Genomic DNA, 17,505 nt, shown 5'->3' on the forward strand with positions numbered 1-17,505 from the left:
ACAGCCCCAATATCTCAGTGGCTTAAAACAGCAAAGGTTTGTCCCTCATTTGTGCTACCTATCCAGTGAGGGTCAGCAGGGGCTCTGCTCATCACAGCCATTGGGGATCCAGGCTGAAGGACCACCACCAGCTCAGATGTCACAAGTCATAGTACCAGAGGGCTGAAAAGATCCCAAGGGGTCCTGAGCAGTGACATTTGAGTGCCTTGGTGTGGAAGTGACCCCTTTCACTTCTGCTCAAAACTAACAGACGAGAACATCCATGAGGATCCAGAGTGTTCCGCCTGTCATGGGTGTAGGAGAAAAGAAGAACAAAATGGGGATGGGGAATAGCCCCAGCAGAGGCCACACTGCCATAACCCAGCTTGGTATCTCTGGGCAAGTCACTTAACATGTCTTAGCCTTGATTTCTTTGTAATAAAATGGGTAATAATTAGTATTATCTATTCTCCAAGGGACTTACAAGGGCATAACTTTTTTTTTAAGATTTTATTTATTTACTTAACAGAGAGAGATCACAAGTAGGCAGAGAGGCAGGCAGACAGAGAGAGGGAAGCAAGCTCCTGCTGAGCAGAGAGCCCAATGCGGGGCTCGATCCCAGGACCCTGAGACCATGACCTGAGCCGAAGGCAGAGGCTTTAACCCACTGAGCCACCCAGGCACCCAAGGGCACAACTTTTAATGACCTGCCCAGCCTCGCACAAACATTGGTTACTTGATGTCCAAGAGCAGGCAGGCAGGCAGGTGGGCCCAAGCCACTCATGTGTCCTCTGGGCTCCTGTGCGAACCAAGTGCATTTCTTCCTCTTTCAGACTGACTGTCAAGACTTCCACACGGAAAAGATCATTAACGCAGCCCCAGGGGCTCAAGGAGGCACCGAAGTCAGTGTGGAAGTCTATTTTGAGCCCAGCCACCTGGGTGAGACCAAGGGCATCCTGATGCTGTCATCGATTATAGGCGGGGAGTATATCATCCCCCTCTTCGGAGTGGCTCTGCTCCCGAAGCCCCAGGGTCCCTTCCTGATCCGAGCCGGGTACAACATAGTCATCCCCTTCAAGAACATTTTCTATCATACAGTCACTTTCTCCTTCATTGTGGAGAACCCAGCCTTCTCTGTTCGTGCCGTAGACTCCGTGCGGCCCAAGAAGATCAACAATATCACCGTCTCCTTTGAAGGAAACCCATCGGGCAGCAAAACACCCATCACCAGCAAGCTCATTGTGACTTGTCCTCCTTCTGAAGGCAATGAAGCAGGGGTTAAATGGGTTTATTACCTGAAGGGGATCACCCCTTAGTGGTAACTGAGGTCAGTTGCATCAGTGGAAAGCCATCTCCCCAGCCTTCAAATGTATGTATTGTTCTACCTGGCAAAGGACAGAGAAAATAGCCAGAATTCTACAGCTACTGTTTTATCTCCTCCTTCAAATTTAAGGGCACTTATTTCCATATTATATGCACCCCAAATATATACCTGAAATATATACAGATATATTTCATATTACACATGGTAACTACAAAAAGAAAGAAAAAAAACTACATTGTACTTTTTAAGAGCAAGTCCCTGAATTTGGTTTCTAGTCATATCTTCAACACTCAAGGAATAATCTCCAGTTTTAATAAGATGACACAGATCTCACACGCGTGACCTCTTATCAGATAGACTTAGCGCATGACATTGGGCCCCCACAGTGCCTTTTAAAAATTCGTAATGGCTTAAAAAGCCCTTACACAGAACTCTCTTTTGACATGATATTTTATTCTGCTTTCACATAAAAGCCAAATAAGACACTATTTTCAAAATGACAACAGATAACACCTGCTCATTATTGTAGGGCCAGGGGCCAGGGATGCTCCCTCCATCTCAGAATCCCATACCTGTTCCCCATAGAAAGTTCTTGCTGAAGACCAGGTCCTGGAGAAACGCGGAGCCCACAGTCCCCCACTCCCAAGCCGGGCCCTGTGCCTAGCAGTCAGTCTGTAGCATAGCGATCCCCGGCCCACCTATAGGTCTGAATCGGCCAATTCTGCTCCAGACCCTTCCAGCCCATGTTCTGATTTAATTGGTCTGGGGAGCAATGGGGGCATCCTTTTCTCTTCCAAACTTGTAGAGCGGCATAGAGAACCTGTGCTACAGATCTTATGCCCACCTGGCCATTAATGCTGCAATGGAGTCAGGAATCTACTTCCAAAGGAGAACCACACCGCCGTCTGCTAATGGTTAAACTGAAGCCATTTTGTATGTGCGGGGTGAGGTCTATGTGCCTTTCCTAAGTGCTCCACCTCCAAGGGGGCATGGGACATCTGCCTTAGCCCAAGCTCTGGCCCTGGGTCCTGGAACATGCATTAGTAGGACCACTTAAAATAATAATAATAATAGGACCACTTACCTGTTGGCATCACCTGATGAAATAAATGATTGTGGACTGGCCCTGGAGTGGATTTGCTTCTGCACTCACGCCTGAGGGTCCCCTGCCTCCACCTCACCCCCTCCACATCCCCTATAGCCTACCTGCACAGACACGGAGAAAGCACGAAAGGAGATGACCAGTGCTGCAAACCAGCGGTTCTGAAAAATGGTCCCTGGCCCGGCAGTGACAGCATCCCCTAGAATGTATCAAAAATGTGTATACTCAGGGCACACCCAGACCTGCAGAGTCAGAAACTCCAGGGGTGTGGCCCAGCAACCTGTGTTTTAAGACGCCCTTATTGCTTTGGGTGGTGTGGTTTTTATTTTGTTTTTGTTTTTAATGGAGGGAGATTCTTCTAACCCTTCTGTACCTCCCCGCCACCCTCAGCCCAGTAGACCTTGCGCTCAGCTAAAGTATTTGCAAAGCTACACGTAATAGCTGGTCTGCAGAACGACCAAAGATGCTGCTAATGGGATAAAGACAAACACTAGATGACAGATTTTCCAGATGCTTAAATGAGCAAAGAGCCTGCGTTACTACTAGCAAACGCCCAGAGTCTGATGAAACCAAGGCTTTTCAAATTGTGTTATCTATCGAAATCACCCAGAGGGCTTGCTAACCTACAGGCTGTTGGGTCCCATCCCACAGGGTCTGATTTAGTAGCTTTAGTGGGCTTGAGAATTGGGGTTTCTACCAGGTTCCCCATGAGGCCAAGGGTCCTGGACCGAGGAGCGCCCTGCCCAGCACAGCTGTGCAGCCGCAGCCACCTTGCTCCACCACCACCTGGGAATGTGCTAGGGATGCAGCCTCTCAGGCTGCCCCAGACCTCCTGCATCAGCATGTGCCTTTTAAGGCATCTCTAGGAGATGATGCGTACTCTGCAGCTGAGAGCGGCTGCCTTAAAGGCAACTATGGAAGTTGAGCCTTTCCAGAAGCCACAGCCCTGGTGCTTTCCGTGAGAACCCTAGACACTGGCTGCTACAGACAATGGCCACTTCCCAGTGTCACCACCAGCCAAGTGGTGCCAGCTGGCCAGGGACCATTTCCCTACCTCAGCCCTCCTCCGGCTCCCCAAGCCACTCAGTCCAGAGCCCACAGCCTCCTGGACCAAAGCTCAGCTCACACCCTGCCCTAGCAGGGACACCTCTCCAGAAAGACTTGAGATGTGATACATTTCTTCCCTGGAGGTCCTGCTCATACTTTCTCTGCCTCAAAAAAGACAGAAACAGAACTACTTCATTTTGGCAAACCTGGAATGGCAAAGGACCTCAAGAGAGTGCTGGGGGGAGAAGCTTGGTGAAAATGAACATTCTGATACAAGCCAATAGAAATTATCTTGAAAAAGATCCATTCTCAGCAAAGCAGACCTGCTAGCCTAGAAGTGTCTGATGTGGCCAGCCTGGCCAGAGCTGGCCACCAGGGTTAGAGGAGTGAGCACATGAGAAAGCAAGGGTGGTCTCAGGCTTTCTTCTCATTGCCACAGCCGGTCCAGGAATACATAAATAACCTTAATTAGTTGGCATTTTCCCAGGTAATGGAATGAGAGAAAAGAAAGCACCCTCCCCCCACCAGGAATTTCTAAACTAAAGGTAGAACAAAGCATTAGTTTGAGCTTTGAATAAAAAAAACTGGTTTCTTAGCAACCTACTCCACAATGTGATATCAGGAGAAAAGAGTTTCTTCTGGTCAAAACATTACTGTTTCAATTATTAAAAACTGTATCTCTCTATGACCCTCGGGAAACTCAATTCACCTTTAAGAAAAAGCCAAACCTAACAGCAAAAGAAACAGGTGAAATATTATATATATTAGATACAGGTCCAGTGGATGTGAATACTCACTGGAGAAATAGATCCACATCATTCCCATTGCTTTAAATTTTTTTCATTGTTTTGCATCAGCCATCATCAAAAATCCTAGACATAAACTTTGTGAAGACATTTGGAAATGTCCTTATCAGTGCCACCTGGTATCAAGGTAAGAGGAGAAAACTATGAAGCAAAACATTTTTTCTGGAGACAAATCAAAATTTGGAGTGGTTTCAGACTGGTGGTCCACCCCCCTCCATTCATTGGATTGTGCTGGCAAAGGTTTTCAAAGCTGTGAAACCCCAACTGGTAAGGGAAAGCACTTTTTTCACAGATTTTTCTAGAAACAATTCCTCCATGACTTACTGAATTTGGGGTTAGCTTTTTGTACTTGTTTCTATGGCTGCATAACAGATTCCCACAAAAGCAGCAGCTTAAAACAACACAAGTTTCTTATCTTGCAGTGTCCATGGGTCAGAAGTCCAGAATGGACTCAACTGGGTTCTTGGCTCAGAGTCTCACAGGCTGAAATCAAGATGCCAGCCAGCTGCATCTGGAAAACTCAACGAGGAAAAGAACCACTTCTGAGTTCTCTTGTGTTGACAAAATTCACTTCCTTGCAGCCATATACTTGAAGTCCCCATTTTCTTGCCACTGGACAACCCTCAGGAGACCACTTTCTGGCAACTAGCAGCCATTCTAAGGTCTTTGACATGTGGCCCATCCTGGAGGGTTCACTTTTGTTACTGTTCACTCTTCAAGGTCAGCAGGAGAATCTCTCTCCTGCTTCAAATGCCTCCTGACTACTTTTAAGGCCTCATCTGATTAGGTTGGACCCACCCAGGATAATCTCCCTTTTTATTAACTAAAGTCAAGTGATTAGGGACTTTAATTACATCTACACATTCCCTTCTGCTATATAACGTAATTGTTAAGAGTGACAGTCCACCGTATTTACAAGTCTTGTTCACACTCAAGGGGAGGGGATTATACAGGGTATGTACCCAAAGGGGTGGAAATCTTGGGGGCCATACTGGAATTCCCCTCACTTGTGTCCCATAGATTCTGATCTATGGATTGAGGATAAGAGTCTATTTTCAACTTCGTTATCAGATTCACATGCATACTTTTCACTCATTAGAAAAAATACCGTTGGGGCACCTGGGTGGCTCAGTGGTTAAAGCCTCTGCCTTCGGCTCAGGTCATGATCCCAGGGTCCTGGGATCAAGCCTCACATCAGGCTCTCTGCTCAGCAAGGAGCCTGCCTCCTCCTCCTCTCTCTCTCTGCCTGCCTCTCTGCCTACTTGTGATCTGAAGGATTTTTTTAAAAATCTTTAAAAAAAGAAAAAAGAAAAAGTACTGTCGTGTATTATGCTCATATTTAATACTCTCTGGGCTCCACTGTAGTCTAGCCCTTGTCCTAAGATCCCTGTCCACTATGGAAGCTTACAATAAGGAACTCTGTCTGATGCCTCTCCCTATAAGCCACAATACATCCATACAGTGCTTTTAAAGATTTTGCCACATGAAAACAAAAACCCCAACCCTCTAAGGTATCCAAGCACAATAAACGCACTCTCCTGAGTCCCAAATGGTGGGGTGACAGCCACTGTTGGTACCTGGGATTTTTAGGTAGTAGGTAGTACTGTTTTTAATTGAGAATTTATTTTAATGTTTTAAAAACATACCTAACTATTCACATCCATGGTTTTACGACCTAAGACTAAAGTAAGAATTTAAGATTTTCGAAAGTAAGTTGGTTTGAGAAAAATATATTTTTATAGTACAAGTGGCTAGAATATGGCGAAACTAACGACGGAATTACTCCAATTGGGGAAACACTGCCACATGCGAAACTGGCGACTAAACAGTAAATGAACGAGTGCGTTCACTGAGTATTTAGCAAGCTAAGCTACGTGCGTCAGGCTCCATGAAACCCTCCCTGCTCCTAAACGTACACAGAAGCCCAACACGCGTCTTGCCAACCACACGCAGGCACACGCCCCGCGCGCACCATCTGGAGCCACGCGCGGGCTTGACGGGAGAAGGCGGACCCTTATGGGGGCGTGGACAACCCACCTGCAGCCTGCGTGCGGGGGCGTGGCTGGCGAGGGGACGGACCTCGAAGCGGAAGGCGGAAGCGGCTGCAGAGTCACATGATCCGTGTAACATGGCCGCTGCCCCTTGAGCACTGCCGGTGCCGGGCGGGAGCGGGTCGCGTGAGCCGTTAGGCGGCCTGGAACAGGTGTGCGGGGGCGGGGTCCAAACCCGGGGTTCCGAGACGGCGCGAGGCGGCGGAGCGAGACAGGCAGGCCCAAGGCTGCGTGGTCCATGAGCCGGCGCCGGAGGCAGCGCGGAGCCGCAGACTCCCCCGGCCCCGGCGCCGCCCGGGCAGCCGCGGGCTGAGGAGTCGCGGGGCTCCGGGGAGGGCCCGGAGCTGCCACCATGAACCCCGAGAAAGACTTCGCGCCGCTCACGCCCAACATCGTGCGCGCCCTCAATGACAAGCTCTACGAAAAGCGGAAGGTGGCAGCGCTGGAGATCGAGAAGTAAGCCGCCGGCACACGGGTTTGGGCGTGGGGAGCAGAGCCAGGACCCCGCCCTGGCTGTGCAGGGCTCCTGCTCCTTGCGGGGGGACTCTTCACGCCTTTCCAGCCAGCTTTAGGCCCTTAGCGCAGTGCAGGAGATTAGGAGTCCTAGCTTTGCTTTTGACGGGCTGTATGACTTGGGCCAAGTTCTCTAACCGCCTGGTGCCCCCAGACGATTGCCATGCGGGTAAAGCGACAAAGCATATGTGTAGCGCTATAGCACTGTGCCTGGCACACGGCTCGTCTTGCGTGTGGACTCCATCAAAACCTGCAAATCAGAGAGGGGTCTCTGTGATGGGATGGAGGTGAGAAGCATGAGCATATGCTAATGATGTTGACCTGCCTCATTTCTTACCCAGCTTCTGAGAAGTGAAAGGGACTGTTGGGTGACCAAGTGGAGAAATCAGGTCCGAAATCTCAAAACTCAAAGGACTGTTCATTATATCTTTGCCATATCACCCTTTCCTGCAGGTGGAAGGAGTAATTTTTTTTAAAAGATTTTATTTATTTATTTGACAGACAGAGATCACAAGTAGGCAGAAAGGCAGGCAGAGAGAGAGGAGGAAGCAGGCTCCCTGCTGAGCAGAGAGCCCGATGTGGGGCTGGATCCCAGGACCCTGGGACCACGACCTGAGCCAAAGGCAGAGGCCTTAACCCACTGAGCCACCCAGGCGCCCCTGGAAGGAGTAATTTGACCTTTCTTACTTCTACAGTCTTACTACACGTATGTGTAACCATGATCTGACATCTTCCTTTATTCCCCAATGTACAAAACAAGGTGTTAAACTAGGAATGTTTCCTTAAGATTTTCTGCTATTCGTTTACATTTGTATTTTTTTCCCCCAATCAAATCTTTGTGATAAAGTCAGGGGGGTGGATGATTTCAGAAGAGCAGAGAGAATCAAGCTGTGAAACTTGAAAGAATGCCAGACTGGGAGTCAGAACACATAGATGGTAGTCCTGCCAGTGGGATAGCCACTGGCCCTGCGTGGTTTTTTACACAGAAGTTACTAAAGATAAAATAAAAATTTCCAATCCAGTTACCCATATTTCAAATGTTCGGTAGCCGCGTGTGGCTGTGGCTACCATAATGGGCAGTAGAGGTCTTAGAACCTTTCTGTTGCTGCACAATGTTGGACAGCTCCAATCTAATCCATGGTATGGTATGATACTCATTCTTTGACCTTGGGCAGATTGCTTCACTCGGGGTTTCTTAACCTCAGCACGATTAACATTTTTGGGACAGATGAGTCTTGGTTGTGGTGGGCTGTCCTGTGCACTGGAGGATTTTTAGCAGCATTCCTCATCTCTACCCAGTAGATACCAATAGCTCTCCGTCAGTTCTAACAACCAAAAATGTCTCCACTGTCTCCAGATGTCTCCTGGGAGTGCAGATATCACCCCAGGTGAGAACCACTGTCTTAACTGCTCTGGGTTTTCCTTTCCTCCTCACCTAAGGGGTTTCGATTGTGTTAAGAGGACCCTCTCATTCAGCACTAACATTCGGTATGTCCCAAACCACCTAGCTGCTTCTCTCATGAAGCACCGCTTTCTGGTCTGCTGTGTTTCCGTACTTCTGCTTGTTTATGCCCTGGCTCTTACTAATGCTAGTGAGTCTTAAAGATGAGGCTCACTGTACTAAGTAGGAGACGCAGAGCTGATGTGTCGACATGGCTCCATGTCCATGGGTTTTATTGGCTTTGAAGCTACACTGACACCCGATTTTGGCCATCACCCAGTCTGTTCTCGGGAATGTCTGATTTTCTTCATAGCTTGAATTATCTGTTGAGTTCTTGACTGAGGTATTCATCTGAGCATTACTGTTGCCGCAAGCATAGCGCATTAAGTGCTCTTACTCTGCGGGCTCTGCCATTAGGGTTTGTCTTTAAGGGGTTTCTTTTTGTATTCGACATTGCCCTTGATTTGTGGAATTCAGAGAAACCTAGGGACTTAACTAGACGATGGACTCCTTCTTAAGCGCAGAGACCCTGTTTTATTTATCTTCAGCACTTGACACAGCATTTGATGGTTGGTGTCTTGATGAGTGAATGACAGCACATTTTTGGTGGGGAAGTAACATTGCATTCTAAGAACTTTGCTACCCAAGAGTGTGGCCCACAGACCGGCAGGGTCAGGATCACGTGGGAGCTTGTTAGAAAGAGATTCTCCAGCCTCGCCCCAGACCTCTGGATCAGAATCTGCATTTTGATGAGATCCGTGGGTTATTTATATATATACATTAAAGTCTGAGAAGCACTGGCGTAGAAGGCCCTGATCTGTTTCTAGCCTTCTTTTGCCATATTTGGAATGAGGAGTGCCCATTAGGTATTTTCCCCAATATATGTATCACAGATTGCTTAGGGGTAGATGGTGACTTATCTCTGCTTCACCAAAGAGCTTTCTGGCATCTCTGCTGAGGAGGACACTAATCCTGTTGGATCAGGACTACAGCCTAGTGACCTCATTTAACCATAATTTCTTCCTACAATTGTAGACCCTGTCTCCAAATACAGTCACAGTGGGGTTTAGAACTTCAACATGCACATTATTGGGACACAATTCAATCCACAACCCCAATCGTTTAAAAAAAAAAAAAAATGACCTTGCGTGATTTGGGGAAAGGAGGGTAAGGAAGCCGTCTTTCGTTTGGCCATTGCACACCCCTCATCTCTTTATTTTGCATGGCTCCAGTATACAATCTAGGTGATGGCATTTCACAGACGAAGAGACAGAAGATCTTGGAGGTTAAGTACTCTTCCCAAGGTCTCTCAACTAGAATCTGGATTAAAAACCCAGGTTCATATCTCAAAGAGCTTCCCCACTGCAGTGAATGGTTTTCCCTACCAAGAAGAGCACATATATTGAATAAGGGAAGTTTCATACTTGAGCATTTCCATGGTTGTTTTAATTGCCATTTTGGGTTTTCCAGAAACATCTGCTCAGTTGGACAGAGCCAGTGCAGCATATGTTTTTCCAATGAAGGATTAAAATTCGTAGTAAGAGAAGGGCGGTTTTTTTTTCTTGATGACAGGACTCTCAGACACTAAAAGTGTAGAGATGTGAATGCGTAGCTCAATAGAAACTTGAACTCCAAAATCTCAAGAGCAGGCTGGGTTGATGACTGAAGATCTGATCGCTAAATGTGTGAGCCTGCTGTGCGCAGTCCTGGAGAGCTTTTCCCTCCGCAGCCTCCCACCAACATGCCCACACAGTTTGCTAAAGAATAAGGCTCTTGGGCTAGGATTTTAGAATGTCTGTTTCAGGTTTGGTGGGCTCTCAGTTTCAGGGGATATAGCCATGGATCAGACCTGATGAAAAAGTTGGTAAGACCCTGGCCAGGTTGTGCTCTCCCGGAGAGAGTAGTGTGGGGGGAGAAATGCCAAGAGGCACTCGGAGAACTGTAGGGGATGCTCGCTGAGGAGGTGGTGTCCCCCACTCTGGCTCAGAGTGGCCCCCCACCGCAGGCTCAGAGAGACAGCGCCCTTCATGGTAACCAGGGATGGGCTCAGTGCTGAGTCTCTAGTGTTCCTGAACTTTGAGTTCCAAAAGCCAGCAAATGTAGGGGCCCAGGCCATGCCCCTGAGAACACCGAAGCCTGAGGGGGTGGGTCGTGGGATAATGCGTCCTTTGCCTCCCGGAGAGGGGGCAGGGATCCTTGGCACTGGGTGATCAGATAAAGGTTAACTGTTGAGTTTGACCTGGCTCTGGAGCGACAACCCCCCACTCCACCGCTGCTGCAAAGAGACACTGTTTATCACCAGTAGGCTTAAGGCAGGCATGGGTCACTAAATGGAATCAGCGGTAGATTGCTCAGTCCATGGGTTACAGACCCATAGCTAGGGGCTGTGTCCTGCTTATAAACCGGTTTGAGTTGGTCTGAACTGCAAGGTATTTTAATTGATAAATTTCACAGTGAAGCTCAGGTTTTTGGCTTCTCTTAAGAAATAGGAAGTGTGTCTCTGTGGAGCTCACCATCCCACATAGCAGATAAGGGGGGCCTAGGGGCCTCCCTTCTGGCTAGAAATGGCCTCCCCAGTTTGCTTCTTGTAATGGCACGTTCACCACAACCTTTCTTCCCTTGTACCTCCGCTTGGTGCCTATCAGCATGTGAGTCTGTGACCTCTGGTTTCATTTCTGTGTGCCTCAGTCTTCTCATCTTAAACACAAATGCACCTTGAAAACATTAGGCTAAGTGAAAGGAGCCAGTCACGAAGGGCCATGAGTTTCATTTATATGAAAATTTCACTTCTGTGAATTATCTAGAGTAGGCAAATTCAGAGAGAGAAAGTAGCTTGGTGGTTGCCTAGGGCTTAGGGGAGGGGCTTGGGGAATATGGGGAGTGACTGCTAATGGGCACACACACACAACCACTGAACCACACGCTCTAAAAGAGTGAATTTATGGTTTGTGAATTACGGCAATTTAAAAAAACTAAGAGTAGTGTTTTATTGCAGTGAGGGAAGCACTCATTAAGTGGTCACAGTTATTGTCACCTGAGATTCAAACAGCTGCTGTTTCAAACTCGTTTCTCCTTTATGGTCTTTCCGCTGATTCCAGCCAGTGGAAGCTTGTTGTATCTTGTCTGTTAACTCTGGGGCCTTTTCAGAAGGTCTTTGGTCCTTGCTCAGAGGCAAACATTACACTTTCCATGTTCACTTAGTGGAGACTGGTGAGCAAGTGGAAACCAAATTACTTAAATACTCAGCCGAGGAGATGGACATGTTTATGGAGATTGTCCCTGGGAAGTTGCTGCCCACATATGTCATCTGAACACAGCCCATGATACAGAGAAGCGCGAGAGATACGTGAACTCGGCAAGATGAGAAAAGGCAGCAGCCCTGAGGCCACACTGAGAGCTTCACAACAGGAGAATAAACACAACTCTGGATTTCTCTTCCTCTCCTTTTTGGGGCCAGGAGCATGGCAGGTTCTCAGTCCACATTTAGGGAGGGAATGTGATCTTGTGTGGTGTGTGCGAGATCACAGTCTGTCTCTCAGATTCTGACATTGCACTAACGCTGCTCTGGGAGCATGTGCAACACAGAGCGCATTCCATGCCTTCTCTTATTCTCTAGAAACAGTGTGAGGTTGTTGAAATGTGTACCCCCACCTTATAGCCAAGGACATCTCCTCTGAAGACACAAGAACGTAAGTGCAGTGACCAGTGACCTGGCTGGGGCATTTGGACATCACCAGATGAAAAGGGCTTTAGGATGCGATGACATGAGAAACATCAAGTGCCTGGCAGCCAGTGGGCACCCGATGAGCAGCAGCTGGGATGTTTGAGGACAGAGGGTGTGCAGCGTAGCAGGAACAACTTTAGACCTTGGAGTCAGGAAAACCTAGGTTAATTTCTGCGCCTGTCATCTATAAGTTGCGTGACCTTGTTTCTTTTTTTTTTTTTTAAGATTTTATTTATTTATTTGACAGAAATCACAAATAGGCAGAGAGAGAGAGAGGAGGAAGGAGGCTCTCTGCTGAGCAGAGAGTCTGATCTGGGACTCGATCCCAGGATCCTGGGATCATGACCTGAGCCGAAGGCAGAGGCTTTAACCCACTGAGCCACCCAGGTGCCCCGTGACCTTGTGAGTTTCTTAATATCTCTGAGTCTCAGTTCCTCCCATCTGTGGAATGGGTGTTCTAGTACTTAACCCAAGGGTTTGTTTTAAAGTTTAGATTGGATAACATGGATAAGGCATCCAGCATTTATCACCTCGCAGCTAGGAAGTGCTCAGCAAGTGGATACTTAGTTCCTGCATTCCCAGTAGCAGTCCAGCTGGAGAGCGATTCAGAGCATCCCCAGGGCGCACGTCATCTGTACTCCCTGTGTGTGGTGGAGGGATGCTTCAGGGGTGTCTGAGCACTGAGCAGGAGGGGGCAATGTGTGGAGAATGCTGCGTTTTGCTGGAGGCCTCTGTTCTCCACAAGGAGAGTTCACTCTGTCACTGAGTGTGTTCGCTGTGCAGCTTTGGTTTCAGAAGACGAGCGAGAGGACCTGGTGTACACCTGCAGGGGCTTAGGCTTTGACGGGGCTCACGGGTTCTGCTCCTCTGTGAGCCTGGGCAAGGGGACTCGGTTTCCCTGAGGCCATCTCACCTCTGCAGGATGAGGCAGTATTCAGCGCAGAAGGACGTGCTTCCACGGAGGAACAGAAGTCCTCAGTGTAGAGTGTCCCCGGGAAGGCGTCCACCACCTGTCCTCATGCAGGCCACGATTGTCACCGCTGTGTGGCACAGGCCAGGGGGGTCCAGCATGGGGCTGTGGTTGTGTCTCTGAGACGATGGCTCTGGGTTTCTTCTGATGACAATTTCCGAATGTGTCCTCCCCTGTCGGGGTTCCTTCTGTCAAGGACGGGGGCATCGGTGTGGCACCATGCGCTGTTGGGGGCCGCGTCATGAGCTTGGAGTTGCCACTCTGGATTTGTGTCTTGTTGGGGATGGGTGTTCTGCTGGCTGGCAACACCTCTGACCACGAGAGTGGAGGCTCCAGGCAGCCTCTAAGGACACCTCCTCAGCCCCTCTTCCCCAGTACACAGAACAGTAGAGCCTGTGACCTTTATGTCCAGGAGGGTCCCAGGGATTTGTGATCGTGCGAGTTTCTAGGCCAGGTACTCACTTCAAAACTAGTGCGGCTTCAGATCCCCGCCTGTGGCTCGCAGCCGTGGATGAAAGAGGAAACAGTGCAGGCTTTTGAAGAGAGGCTCGGCCTGCAGCCGGCACTGCCTGGAGTTTCAACTTCACTTAACTCTGCCTCCCTTTGTAGTGCGTTTTTCTCTCTGCATGCTCTTGCGAAGTGGAAAGGCGAGTCTTGCCTGAAAAGGCGAGTCTTGTCGCTGGGCCTGTTTTGGAGCACGTGTTTGGACAGAGGCCTCCGGAGCGCACCATGGCTTCTGCATTTTTCCCAGCCCCAGCTCAGGTGACCTGAGCCCTCCATGCTGTGCCTTTGGGAGCCAGTAATGGTGCCCTTTGCTCCTCCTGAATTGAATCCTAACGCTCAGGGCTGAGGACCCTGGCTGGTTAAGCTAGCCGGGTAGGTTTAGAAGAGTAAGGCCACCCCGTGTCGCCTGTATGGCAACGTGGGGCTCTGGCCGTGTTTGCCCCACAGCTCGCAGTGTCCTGCAGTGCTGCCGGCCCCTCGGCCCCGTCCCCAGGCCGCAGTGGCTGTCCCGCACGTCCTGTGTACACAGCACAAGACCCCGAGAGGGAGGCCGCGCTGGCTGTCCCGCACGTCCTGTGTACATAGCACAAGACCCCAAGAGGGGTGGCATGAGAGACACAGGGGCTCCAGTCTGTCCTCAGGGACTTCAGTCAAGGGACTGTGGAGACAGAAATACACACCTGAGAGTGACAGTGGCATTCACCAGTGTGTTGCTGGGAAGAGAATGAGAGGGTCACTGACGACTCCTGAATTCAGAGGAGGAGTGACCCCTTCCTGGGATGTTCCAGAGAAGCAGGGGGAGGGGGGTGGATTTGTAGGCTTTGAAGGCTGGGTGGGATGTGGAGCAGCAGCTTTCCCAGGGAGTGGGGCCCTAGGACCAGAGGGAGCAGGGCCCGGGTTTACAGGGCGAAGGCGGCTCTGTCTAGAGTGGACGGTTACACAGGGCAGTAAGACGAGCAAGGCCAGCCCAGTGCTCTTGTGGTGGCCCTGAGTGCCAGGCAAAGAGTATGGCCGTGACTTGTGAGACAGCTTTTCCCACTGGAGCCCCAGGGCCTGTCCCACCGAGCCAGCCCCAGTGTCCTCCAGGCTGCTGGCATTGGTGAGCTCGTGTTCTGATGTCTTCCCCTTCTGGGGGAACCATTTTCTTGTCTTCAACATATCCCCAAGTGTGCGGGGCTCTGGGGCCTCCAGACTTAAACGAGTCACTACTTTTGCTGTGGCCTGAGGTGCCCTGTGTTGAGCCCTGGAAGGATTCGGGTGGGGAGGCCGATGGTGTTGGTGTCGAGCATGTGAGAAGTGCTCCTGGGCTTCCGAGGCAGGGGGCGTGGGGGAGGGGTTGCTAAATACAAACCAGCCTCCTGCTTGCCCGTCCCCTGCCATCTGGAGACCCTGGTGCTCGTGCCGGCTGTCGCCCCAGCATTAGAGCCCCATTCCTCCCATCCGCACCGTGCGGTCTCTGAGGTCTTCAGACTTCTCGGAGCTCCCCGACACCATCGGGACCCTCACCACCCTCCGCTGCAGATCGCTCTTACCTTCCGTGGCTCCTCCCTGTCACCAGACGTAAATGCCCGTTCCTTTGCCATGCGCAAGCCCGGGAGCAGCTTCACCGGCCCTGTCACCCGTTTCTTCTCCACCTGTGTCCTTCACTCTGCCAAACCGGATGCCTCCCTCCGTCCTCTGAGCCAGCGTTCACGCTCTTCCTCTGTCTGGGCTTCCTGGTCCCCAACAGTTCCCGAACAAACACTACTCATTCTTCAGAGCCTCTCTCATGACCCTTGCGAAGCCATGCCCGGTCCCTCCCCACCAGATGGCAGGCCTGCTCCCTCTTGCCGGCCCTTCTCGCCTCACAGGCTTCTCACCGGATCGTTCTGTCTCTGCTTTGCATGCAAGTCCTGGGTGCCACCTGGTTTCCTCCCCAGCCTTACCCCAGCAGAGAGCCCCTCATGCCAGGGAACGCATCCGTATGCTGCTCCAAGAGAGGGAAGAGTGCCCTTGCCAGGTGCTCAGGGACCTTTGCAGCCTGAAGCAGGCAGACAGGCGAGGCCACGGTTCCGGGGTGGCACACGCCACTGGCATGGCTGGCTCTCTGGCGGGTGCCCTGCTGAAGCCTTATGGGTGTGCTCAGTCCCGCTCTGGGTGCTGCTCGAAGTCGTCCTGAGCGCAAGCACGACCTGGCTTCCTCAGGAGGGCTCTTGGCACCCAGAGTCCCCAGGCAGCCTCTCTGGCAGGAGCGGGAGGCACAGCTGCTTTCAGTGGCTTTGGTGATCCCCTTACCCTGGCCTCCTCAAGAACAGGGAGGCACGGGTTCTAGATGTTTGTGAAGTCTGAGACACTGAGTATTTTTCATCAAAGATATTTAAAACTCAGCTAGAAACAAGTCCTTCTCAGTTCTCAGACTGTAGTTGCATACTCTTTAGGCAGTGTGACCTCTCAAATCCAGTCTTCTGGGATTCAAAAAAAAAAAAAAAAAAAAAAATTCTGCTGTTTGCATTGGCCGGGAATCGAACCCGGGCCTCCCGCGTGGCAGGCGAGAATTCTACCACTGAACCACCAATGCTCCAGCTGTGAGCAGCTGTGTGAGCACCTCCCTTTAACCCCCATCCTGAGCCTCCTTATAGCTCTGCTGATTCATAGACTATAAGGCCAGGCTCTGATGCTGCCACATCAGCACAGCTGCGGGAACACAGAGCTTCGGCTCCAGAGCTGAAGAAAGGAGGCAGACGGTGTGTGTGCAAGAAAGAGAGGGAGAGAGAAGTTGCTTTGCCTTCAGACATCAGGACAGAAACCAGAGCTGGGGTCCCTCCTCAGTAGCCAAAAGCACATGGAGATTTCAAATGACTTTGTGCCCCTCACATGTGTGGCTCCCCGTTCCATGCCCACCGTGTGCTGAGCTGCTTAACGGTTCTCGGGTTTCACCCCAGCTTCCCGCCAGAGCCCGGCCAGGCGGAGTCCCTCACGGGTGGAGGGCGTGAAGGCCGTGGTCCCCACGGCCAGTGGTGCCTTCTTGGAGAGCCCAGCTGCTGTTCCTTGGCTCACTGAGCAGGGAGGTAAGGTCAAATTCACAGTGCCCTGGGCTGCGGTAGGCCAGCTGGGTTGAGGAGATTGGTTCCTCCAGCAGGATCTCTGTGTGAGGGGAAGCCTGCCAGGAAAAGGCAAAAAGATCAGCTCTGCATTGGCCGGGAATCGAACCCGGGCCTCCCGCGTGGCAGGCGAGAATTCTACCACTGAACCACCAATGCTCCAGCTGTTCTGTGACGGGTCTGCCCGGCTTTTCTCAAGTGGCTGTGTCTGTGGGTACTCGGGAGCTCCAGCAGATCACTGCCTCACCTGGCTAGTTTGTCCAGTTTGGGAAGCCAGACTGGTTTACAGAGAACCATCCTTGCTGGGACTTATTAGGCTGCTTTGGGAAGAGGGGGAAGGAGGGGTTTGGCATATGGGGCATTGAGCTTGCACCTCGACGCCCTTAGCCCATCCAGAGCCCTCAGCCCCCTGGGGTGGGCTTGGTGGAATTTCACCCCATAAAGATTTAAAAAAAAAAAAAAGAGGCACCTCGCAGGCCATTCATACACCACCTTCCTGAAGTGCCCATCCCTGCTCCCACATCCACGAGCTCGGGAGCCGGGCCTGTTCTGTGCACAGCTGTGCTCAGCTTGGCCCAATATAACTTGCTGTATTAAATCTTCATCAAATCGTGTCAACCCCTCATTGAACAGCCGTTTTGTGGGAGTGATCATTGCCTCCTGAGGCGGCTCGTTTACGTTTGGACAGCTCTTATTCCTGGCAGCTTCCTGACACTGAGCTGGAGCCACATGGACGAATTGATACCTTTTGGACTTAACTGTCCATAAAATTCTCTGAGAACCCCATTCATGCAGCAGGCGAGCAGTGGGCCCGCCACGATGGACACAGAGCAGGTAGCCAGTGAGTCCAGGCAGCTGCTTTGAGAAGTCCGTATTCTGTAGACGGCCCCTTGGCTGCCCCCCTGGTAGCAGTCTCCCTCACGCCTGGACGATGGGATGGGCTCCGTCCATCTCACAGCTCCTT

General features: G+C 50.7%; 2 protein-coding genes and 2 non-coding genes across 8 annotated transcripts in view; 2 read left to right on the forward strand and 2 right to left on the reverse strand.

Annotated features, from left to right (window-relative positions):
- HYDIN (HYDIN axonemal central pair apparatus protein) overlaps positions 1-2,428 on the forward strand; it is a 386,960-nt gene extending 384,532 nt beyond the window's left edge. For all 5 annotated transcript variants that reach the window (XM_045076288.1, XM_045076287.1, XM_045076290.1 and 2 more), the window contains one exon: positions 813-2,428. In XM_045076288.1, coding sequence (XP_044932223.1) covers positions 813-1,295 — 483 coding nt within the window. In that variant the 3' untranslated portion in view covers positions 1,296-2,428. The remainder of the gene's footprint in view (positions 1-812) is intronic.
- Positions 2,429-6,354: 3,926 nt separating this feature from the next.
- The window catches only part of VAC14 (VAC14 component of PIKFYVE complex), a 98,309-nt gene continuing 87,158 nt past the window's right edge, over positions 6,355-17,505 (forward strand). Inside the window, exon 1 of the mRNA XM_004754040.2 lies at positions 6,355-6,765. Coding sequence (XP_004754097.1) covers positions 6,662-6,765 — 104 coding nt within the window. The 5' untranslated portion in view covers positions 6,355-6,661. The remainder of the gene's footprint in view (positions 6,766-17,505) is intronic.
- TRNAG-GCC lies at positions 15,948-16,018 on the reverse strand. The gene has a single exon. It is a non-coding gene; the product is annotated as a tRNA-Gly (tRNA).
- TRNAG-GCC lies at positions 16,630-16,700 on the reverse strand. Its single transcript has one exon. It is a non-coding gene; the product is annotated as a tRNA-Gly (tRNA).

The sequence above is a fragment of the Mustela putorius genome, unplaced genomic scaffold, assembly GCF_011764305.1.
Source record: "Mustela putorius furo isolate JIRA1106 unplaced genomic scaffold, ASM1176430v1.1 tig00000174_pilon_pilon_pilon, whole genome shotgun sequence".
Taxonomy (NCBI): Eukaryota; Metazoa; Chordata; class Mammalia; order Carnivora; family Mustelidae; genus Mustela; species Mustela putorius.